Genomic DNA, 9,972 nt, shown 5'->3' with positions numbered 1-9,972 from the left:
GATTTCTGTGAATGAATAAGGTCAGAATGCCTTAACTTTATCACTGGCTAAGAGGATTTTGGCGGTGCTGTTGAAAAAATGCCTGATTTGTTCTGGCAAACGTCCAACATGATTATTATTGGTCCACATTGGACGCTTCGTACCCTATTCTCACGATGGCGGACAGAATTAACCATCGTCCCTCTCCGCTTCTCAAGACGTTAGCCTTGCTAACAGCGGCTCTACTGTCCCACCAGAACCTGGATCTGGGTCTGATCCGGTGCCTGAGGAGTTACAGGAAGGGCGAACTTCTTCACTGGTCACAGCGATGACCGCGGATAATCCCAGTACTGATCCTGCGCTTTGGGTAAAAACTGTGAGCTTACTGGACTGAGCAAGAAGCAGGGAATGTGGATGTTAATTTTAAACATCGGAGCATCTTTACAAACATCAGAAAAGATTCTTCTCCAGATCGCGCTTTGAAAGCCAGGTCCAAGCGGTGAGTACATCCAAACACGGGCCGAGTTATCCTCCATCCGCCACGGCTGGGTTTTGTATTTTAAACGATGCTAAAAGTCAGCGAAGCTTTGAAACGGGTTTCCTGACTGGGAAAACGCCCCTTTCGGTGAACTTCTAAATCCGTTTCTTAGTCGCATCTTTTCGGGGCCTGCTACTGCCTCTAGTGGCGTGGGGGTGGTAACACAACTAATCTAATTACATTACTAAATCAGAATACCACAAAGTCTTTATTATTTTACTATTAATTTCGGCATTACTGGCACCATAAAATATAAATTTCCTCACAAAAGAACATACCTTTTCATTTTCTTAAGGAAGTAGAGCTAATTAAATGTGATAAACAAGAACTGAAAGTGATTCCAGTTTCACTCGATGGCCAACCTGTTGAAACTGTGGTAAGGATGAAAGATCAGAATTACTTTGCAGCCAGAAATTCGCTTCTAAACAACCGAGAAATATTTCCTATGTAGCTAAATTGGCCCAAAGTAGCCGCTGATTGTTAGCTTAGCAGCTAACGTTTTCATACTGTTTTCTAATGAGAGCTGATGGGAAACCGCTGTTAGAGAAGAAGTTCATTAGAAACCAGAGGATTTAGTGAGGAAAGATCAGTCAGGATCAGAGCTGGAGCTGCTGCTCTTCAGTCTGTTTCCAGCTCAGCTTCTCCATGTCGGTATTTAGCTATAAAGATGCTACGAGTCAGAGCCCAACATGCTGAAAATGGCTTTTTATGAATGTCAAGGAAACATATATGTAGTTTCTATTAACTTTTGGATAATTTCTCTTTTATCCTTGGCTTCAGCCTGTCACTTTCACTTTTTGTGTAAATATCTCAATCTGAAGTATCAGTGTATTAATGCAGCTTATGTAATGAAATAAAAATAATTTACTCTGTTAGAATTATTTTCACTCTTTGCTAGTTGACGTCCTGTAATAAATATTTTTCTCTGGAAAAAAGTAAGAAAAATATGTAGTTTAATGTTTGACAATGACTGATTTATAAATCAAGTCATTTCTCAATAATGTATAAAAAATAAATACAAGAAAATAATTTGTTGCCTTGAAACGTTAAATGTAGATTAAATTATGGAATTATGTAAATATGTTCTTTAAACACTGTAAAAGTGTCTGTCCATCAATGTTAATATAAAAATGATCAGAATCATTTCTACCAAATAAAACATTGAGCTCTTTATTCAGAAATGCCCCAAAACATTAAATAATCACATCAAAAGTTAGAAACTCTCTTTAGTCATTTCTCTGATTACCAAATATATTAATGNGCGAAGAATGTCCCGTCGGGACACGAAGGTTCCCCTTTACCCGGTTTCCCAGTGGAAAAAATTCTATCAGAGACCAGCTGACCAGATCCATAATTTGCAACTTCGGAAGTTATTCAAAAGAAAGTCTCTGAAAACACAGGACACAGACGCTGAGCAGGGAAGATGGGGAGGACAGGGAGACGGAGAAGGTGCGTCCTCCTCCTTCGAAGGACAGAGCAGAAAGGTTTAGGTGTGTCTAGGTGTGTCCAGTTGTGTTTAAGTGTGTCTAGGCATGTCCAGGTGTGTTTAGGTGTGTCCAGGTGTGTTTACGTGTGTCTAGGTGTGTTTACGTGTGTCTAGTTGTGTTTACGTGTGTCTAGTTGTGTTTACGTGTGTCTAGTTGTGTCCAGGTGTGACCAGGTGTGTCCAGGTGTGTCCAGGTGTGTTGAGGTGTGTCCAAGTGTGTCTAGTTGTGTTTATGTGTGTCCAGGTGTGACCAGGTGTGTCTAGGTGTGTCTAGGTGTGTCTAGGTGTGTCCAGGTGTGTCTAGTTGTGTTTATGTGTGTCTAGGTGTGTCCAGGTGTGACCAGGTGTGTCTAGATGTGTCCAGGTGTGTTTAGGTGTGTCTAAGTGTGTCCAGGTGTCTCCAGGTGTGTCTAGGTGTGTCCAGGTGTGTTTAGGTGTGTCCAGGTGTGTTTAGGTATGTCCAGGTGTGTCTAGTTGTGTTTACGTGTGTCTAGGTGTGTCCAGGTGTGTCTAGTTGTGTCCAGGTGTGTCTAGTTGTGTCCAGGTGTGTCTAGTTGTGTTTAAGTGTGTCTAGTTGTGTTTACGTGTGTCTAGTTGTGTCTAGGTGTGTCTAGTTGTGTCCAGGTGTGTTTACGTGTGTCCAGGTTTGACCAGGTGTGTCTAGGTGTGTCCAGGTGTGTTTACGTGTGTCTAGTTGTGTCCAGGTGTGTTTAGGTGTGTCCAGGTGTGACCAGGTGTGTCTAGGTGTGTTTAGGTGTGTCTAGGTGTGTCCAGGTGCGTCCAGGTGTGTCTAGTTGTGTTTAGGTGTGTCTAGGTGTGTCCAGGTGTCTCCAGGTGTGTTTAGGTGTGTTTAGGTGTGTCCAGGTGTGTTTAGGTGTGTCTAGTTGTGTTTATGTGTGTCTAGGTGTGTCCAGGTGTGTTTAGGTGTGTCCAGGTGTGTCNTGACCCGCTCCATGACCTCTGACCCGCTCCATGACCTCTGACCCGCTCCATGACCTCTGAGCCACTCCATGACCTCTGACCCGCTCCATGAGGCGTATACGTATTCATACCTAAGGCTCCTAAGTTTTCGAAGAAGAAGATGATGATGATGGTGAATACAGCAGCTATGTATGTTCAGAAAAAAGGGAAGTAAAGGAAATTTACAACCTCCGCCTGTCTCGACACCACTTTTGTTCGAGTGGGCAACAAAATATTATTAATGCTTCGTCGAAGGACTTTCTTGGAGGGATGCTAACCGGAGCAAGCAGCGGCGGGAGCACGCCTTCACTCCGCGCGACCGACATGGAGGAGTTGGCAGAGACCGTCTCTCAACAGCTATGGCTCTTGCAGTTGGATCAGCTCAGAGGTGTGTGCAGAAGCTAAAATCCAAGGCGGACATTCTGTAACGAGGTGAGCGTTAATATGATTAATAACAGAGTCCATTGATGCTGTGATTAACGATGAAGAGGAGGCGGTGAGACGCTTTCTTCAGAGAATGTTCAAATCAATTGAACAGATATCAAAACATTTTGAAGTTTCTGCTGAAGAGGAGGCAACGTGCAACACATCACAAAGCACCAAAGGCTGTAACGGAACAAATGGACTTAGCAGAAAAATACTCACAGCTCCACCTTAACAACCAAGCATTGCAAGAGGAAGTTGGGAGGCTAAATGAACGTATAAATGATAAGCCTCAGAGAACAGTGACTGAAATGCCAACCACAGCAAATAGGCTTCCAGAAGTGACCATACAGAGGGAATTTAAAATATGTGGTCAGATAGGGGAGAAAGGTCAGAAAGACAGGCTCTCATCCACAAACTTAATGCATCAGATTGAGAGAGGCCTGAGTAAAGGACATAGCGATGTTGAAGTAATAGAAGCTGTAATAAAAGCAATGAGCCCTGGTTTAAGCATTCGTGACATGCTTGAAATTAAATGTGGTCTGACCCCGCCCCAGCTGAAAGCAATTTTAAAGAGGATAGTTCTATTGATATCTACCAAAGACTGATAAATATCACACAGGACAGTCGGGAATCCCCCCAAAATTTCCTCTTCAGGGCAACTGAACTGAAAGAGAGGCTGCTGCTTGCTTCAAGAGAAGTAGATGCAGATGAGCAGTACAGCGCCGACTTCATTCAGAGGAAATTCCTGAGGTGAGTCAGAACTGGACTATTGAGTGACAACAAAGCTTCAGCTGAAGTCTTACCTTGATGATCAAGCTGAGACAGATGGGACTCTTATTGAAAAGATGAATGAGACTGCAAGTGTGGATTCAGAACGACAGTCCAGAGGAAAAGCTACACGAAAACTCCAAAAGTCAACGAGCTACAAACAGAAATGCAGTTCAGACAGCAAAACCAGGCTGCATCTAGGCCTGTCGCGATAAACGGTAAATCAATTAATCGCACGATAAATTAAACCTACCGACCTCATTTTAATTATCGTCTCTTCCTGTTGATGACTCTGAATGAAAAGAGGCTCAGCTCCGGTGCTCTGCACTGACCCTCCCTTCCTCATTTCCTTAGTGTAATGTCCANAGGTGTGTCCAGATGTGCCACCTCTCTCTGGAAGTCCTTCAGGCTGGGTGGGTTCTTGTCAGCCTCGACCTCCCCGACTGCCAGCGGCTTGCCATAGGCCAGGAACTCCTGGAACACGGCCTGCTTGTCACTGAGCCACAGGTGAGCGTACCTGTCCAGCCCCGCCCTCAGCTTCTCTGCCTCCTCCTTCACCTGCAGCAGCCTCGTCATCACTTCTTGTTCCAGAGCGCACAGCTCTGGGTTCTGCCGCAGGCTCTCCTGTAACACAGGTGAGGAGCTGAGTGACGTTGGAGCCGCCGGCCGTGTCGGACGTACAGATGGCCTACTCACCTGGTAGTCACCATGGCGACCAACGGAGATCCTGGGAACCAGAGCACCGGCGCCGTAAACATCCCTGATGATGGTTTTCAGGAAGGCGGCGGGGCCGTCGTCTATCGACGGTTCAAACACGAGTCCTCTGGAGTCCTGCAGATGCAGAGAGACGGCCAGCAGGGGGGCGCCACCACTCTGCTGAGAGAGACAAGCACCAGTACTTTTGCAGAAATCACCTCCAGGTCTGTGTGTGACCTCCAGGTGTGTGTGTACCTGTGTGTTCATGCTGTTGGTCAGGAAGCGCAGGGCTCTGTGCAGCAGCTGCAGCAGGCCGTCCTGGACTCGGTCGTCGATGTAGTCCAGGTAACCGGTCCAGGCCTCAGAAGCCTCATCGGCGCTGTACAGACGCCTATTTACCTGAGAACAGGTGAGCCGTCCTCATCAGCGCCCGCCCCCCTACGTGAGCAGCGTAGCGTAGGGTGTTCAATCCTACCTGTGTCAGGCTGAGCAGCTGCTCCCCGTCTGTCTTGATGCCTCTGCAGATCTGATCGTTAACGCTGCTCTCCAGCAGAGAATCACCTGAACGCTGCAGAAGGTCAAGCTCTGCCCACCCCTGAATGAACAGCAGCTCATAGCAGAGGGGTGTGGCTTAGCTCACCTGGGTGATGTCAGTCTGTTTAACTCACCTGTGCAATGGTTCTCATGGCGTCCATGTTGGCTCGAGCTTCTGTGATGCTGGAATGAACGGCCAACGCCTGCTGGCTCTCCTGCTGCACACCTGGACACACACAGAGCTCATGGCACCTGCAGCTGCAGCACCACCTGCGGCAGCTGCTGCAGCACCACCTGCAGCATTATGCACCTTTACAGATCCACGTCTTGCTCTGCAATTCACTCAGAGTGTCATTCAGCTGCTGCAGCTGCTCCTGGATCAGAGGAAGCTCCGCCTCCATGGCCCCGCCCACCACCTGAAAGAAGAACGGGGCGTCACATGACTGATCTCCTCCTGTGGTGCAGGAGGTGCAGCAGCAGGAACCTGGTTGTAGCAGGACACGGTCTGGTCCAGCAGGACGAAGGTGCGTGTGATGTCGTCTCTGGCCAGCAGGAGGCGGTCTGCGTTGGGGCGCAGCGCCACGCCGCCCTCTCTGCTCACGTAGCGCAGCTGCTGCAGCACCGCCTCCAGCTGCACAGGAGGAGACGGAGTCAGAGGACGTTCAACTCAACACAAGAACGTTCTGGAGTTGTTGGCATGAACGGCAGTCCTCCAATCAGAAGAGGGCGTACTGATGATGTCATCACTCAGCTAGGATCTTGTGTGAATTTTAAAATGTCAGAAACACTTCAGATTAAGTTTTTATGACTGATTGTAATAAGACAATCAGTCATAACACTTATCTTAATATTAATGATTATAATGGCGTTTAGTTACGGACTCGTTCATTTGTGGCTGTTTTCGTGTTTATTGCTCTCTTCATATTAGTTTGTTGGAGCGAAACACAACGTCGTTCAGAGCAAATATATTAACTTGACATTAACAAAGACGCAGCGGGAGGATCAACCGGGAAATGATGGACCTGGAAGGCCTGACTGGAACTACCTGGATGTCAGACACATTCTGGAGTTTATGAGTTTCTGCTCATTTCTGAGCCCAAATGAACAACTTCACCTTCAGAAACGAGCCCAAAAACTGCAACCTGCGACTCATTAAATTTGCAAGTAACTTTAGAAAAAAACTATCCCAAAGTCGCTTATAACATCAGACTTGGCGACAGAAACTGAAAATAGTTCCTGGTTTTCCAGCAACGAAACGCACATCTCTCTCCTCCCTCCGTTGTTAACATTTCTGTCACGGCGATCAGCAGAGAAACGGCGACGCAAAGTGATTTGGGTTAGTAACTTCAATCTGTCTACTGGACTTGAAATAGTAACGTGTTAGATTACTTGTTACTGAAAAAGGTGGTCTGAAGTCACTGCTTGTAAGATACCAGTGTAGAAAAAGACAAAATATTTTTGTTGGAATGTCTTTATTAGAATAATCGAGCAGATAATCAGCCAATAACTCCAGGAAATTGATACGGAGATGGTCTAATCCAAAGCAAATATTCCCATAATTAGTTTAAGGNCTCATCTGTCCAAACAGAGCAGGAATCCTGCAGAGCCTCAAAAGGAGAGGCTGAGGGAGGAAACGCCCAGGGTGTTTGTGTTTGTTATAACATGTTTGTTATACCTAGGCCTGTCACGATAAACGGTAAATCAATTAATCGCACGATAAATTAAACCTACCGACCTCATTTTAATTATCGTCTCTTCCTGCCTTTTTTCTTTCTGTTGATGACTCTGAATGAAAAGAGGCTCAGCTCCGGTGCTCTGCACTGACCCTCCCTTCCTCATTTCCTTAGTGTAATGTCCAGCTCACACTACATCAGTTGTCGGCCCATTTTCTAAACCTGAGACACATCAGCCGACAGAAATCCTAGGATAACAGTTCATAGGGTTCAGCCGTGTGGTGTCCAGCAATGGGCACAAAATAATGGCTACAAGTCCAGTTAGCTGATTTTAATACCAGGCATTAATCAATACTTTACTAGAATCTACCTGTGATGCATGTGGCTAGAGTCAGCGTAAAGTCCTGACTGAATGAAAATCATTGTAACCTATTTATGTCACGTTAACGAAGAACAGCTGGAAACTTACTGGGTTTATCAGCTGCGGTAGCAATTTGGCTCCAACTCCTCTCCTTGTCATTTCTATAATCTTTGCACGAAATGTTGATGTTGTTTCTACATATCATCTCCGATGCTGGACTTCGTGTCGCGCCGTGTCAGCTGTTTGGGATTCCCCTCCGTAATTTCCCCTCAGAAAGCAGGAGGAGAATCCGGCTTTCTGATTGGCTACCTGTCACATTCACCGTTAAGCTCCGGGTCGGGGAAAACCCCTGATTTAGATCGACGATCTACATCACACTGCAGGATGATCGGTTAGGAAATCAGCAGCGACAATCTTAGATCGGCCAACGATCTAAGATTGTTGTAAGAGGAAAATAGGGGCAATAAATGGTGTAGCATGAACTACTGCATTAGGTGGCCGGATGGCCCGTTTTCTCTATTTAAATCTAGAGATTACAGAAGGGCAATACAGACTTCATAATCTGCTCTCTTTTGGTTGAATCCAGTATTTATTTCCACTTTGGCTTCATGTTGTTTAGTTTTTATTCAAGTACATTTTTTGTTAATGGAGGCTGAGAATCCATTTTATTTTTGTTTTGGTTGTTTTGTTAGTTTAGTTGATCAGCTCCAGTGTTATGTGTTCTTTTGGAAATAAAGTGCATCAGGAAATCGCTGCATTATTAGTCATTTCCATTAAATCAGTGTCAAAAAGTCTTGAAACAATATTATCGTTTATCACAATAATTTTTTAGACAATTAATCGCTCACCAAAATTTGTTATCATGACAGGCCTAGCTGCATCTAATGCCAGTTTCCAAGAACAGTCAGCTGAAGTGGTGAAGGAAAAAAACCGTAAAACATCAACACCCATCAGTTCAAGGGAGTCAGAGCTATGTGAAACAGTAAGGCTGCTCTGGGAAGAAATCACTGAAATCAAGAAAATCAAGCAAAACCTTTGCATGTGCTCTTCACATGCAAAGGATGTGAAGAGCACAACATAAGTGATCAATGTGAACATTGTTTTAAGTGTGGACAATTGGGACACTTCTCTAGGGGTTGCAGGGGACCCAAAAGGTTGACTGTGAAACCTGATGGCATGAATGTGAACATGCAGACATCCACACACTCACAACACACGGTGCTGCAAGGAGAAGCTGAGGAAAAGGTGTATGAGCGGCTCTGTGAACGGATTAAACAGCTGGAGGCGCAAGCGGAAATGGATGAGAAAGCGAAAATATCGTACGTTCCACTTATGCCAGTCACCTCTCCATACATCATCACACCTGTCATGATCCGTGTTTCTGTGTATTTATTTTTAAGGGTTTTCTGTGTTCAGTTTCTGTCCTGTGAGTCTCTGTCTCTGCGTCTTCCCCGTTGATTGCTTCCCAGGTGTGTCTAGTTACCTGATTACCCTCCCTGTTGTCTCTGTCTCTTGTCGGGTCCTTGTCGTGTTTACGTCATTCATCGTTTGTCTGCTTACCTTCACAGTCGAACTGTTAAGTCCTATGTTGGTCTAGCTCTCGTTTTCAGGCTTCAGGTTTTCAGTTGCTACCAGTAATTAGCTGTGTGCTAACTCTCTGCCGTGCCACCTGTTCTGGACTGTTGAGCTTTCTTCATTAAATTTATCATCATCTTTATCACAACCTGGGTCTCTGCGTCTCTCCTCACCACCTCGCAACCACCACACCTGACAGAAGGACCCGACCAGACCGGTGAGAATCGCAATTAACAACAACTATGAACCCAGCTGCTCAGATGTTCGGAGACGTGGACCGTTTAAAGAGAACAATCAAGAACTATGTCGACACCGTGGCTAAACCCTGCTCTTTGTACAAACGGTTTACCACGGCCTCAGCCTGCGCAACGGTTCTCCGAAAATGGATCCCGCTCCTCCCCGATCCAGGTTTGGTGGAATTATTGGAAGACGCCGAGTGGGACCGTGATGCAGCCCAGGCGGAGATGATGGGCAATCCAGCTCCACTTCCTGCTGCGGCGGCGGCGACCGCCGGACCCGCCTCCGGGACTCCNTACGGAGATGGTCTAATCCAAAGCAAATATTCCCATAATTAGTTTAAGGTGAGAAGCAGGATGAGGAGCTGCAGCCTGTTCACCTGAAGAGCCGCCTGCAGAAAACAATGAAAAAATAAGAGTACACTGTCATGCATGAAATGGTAATCTGAGGGAAATGTGTATTTTTGACATAGAAGGAAATTAATAGTTCTCTGATCATTAAGAGGCATTGCATTAAAATATTTTCTCTACAATAAATTTACATGATCACAAATTTCTAGCTAGCGATAAAAGTAACTGGTATTGAAAGTAAACATTGTTTTGACAATTTATAAAATATCTATACTAACTAAATAAATATAAGGTTAGGGCAGGGAAAAATATTTATTTCATATTCTGCTACTTACAGCTACTGACCGCAAATTTAAACCCTTAATGTCTCAATTCCAATGGCTGCAAAC

At 45.4% G+C, this 9,972-nt stretch overlaps 1 protein-coding gene across 1 annotated transcript in view; it reads right to left on the bottom strand.

The window, feature by feature from the left end:
* The window catches only part of LOC103129959 (dynein heavy chain 17, axonemal-like), a 33,391-nt gene that overhangs the window by 1,794 nt on the left and 21,625 nt on the right, over positions 1-9,972 (bottom strand). The window contains exons 12-18 of the mRNA XM_016665515.1: positions 5,872-6,018; positions 5,698-5,803; positions 5,522-5,613; positions 5,329-5,448; positions 5,109-5,252; positions 4,854-5,033; positions 4,545-4,781 (exon numbers count right to left, since the gene is read on the bottom strand). Coding sequence (XP_016521001.1) covers positions 4,545-4,781; positions 4,854-5,033; positions 5,109-5,252; positions 5,329-5,448; positions 5,522-5,613; positions 5,698-5,803; positions 5,872-6,018 — 1,026 coding nt within the window. The remainder of the gene's footprint in view (positions 1-4,544; positions 4,782-4,853; positions 5,034-5,108; positions 5,253-5,328; positions 5,449-5,521; positions 5,614-5,697; positions 5,804-5,871; positions 6,019-9,972) is intronic.

The sequence above is a fragment of the Poecilia formosa genome, unplaced genomic scaffold (genome assembly GCF_000485575.1).
Source record: "Poecilia formosa unplaced genomic scaffold, Poecilia_formosa-5.1.2 Scaffold593, whole genome shotgun sequence".
NCBI classification, from domain to species: Eukaryota; Metazoa; Chordata; class Actinopteri; order Cyprinodontiformes; family Poeciliidae; genus Poecilia; species Poecilia formosa.
Note: the sequence above shows the minus strand (reverse complement) of the source record. Positions and strands in the feature narration are given on the sequence as shown.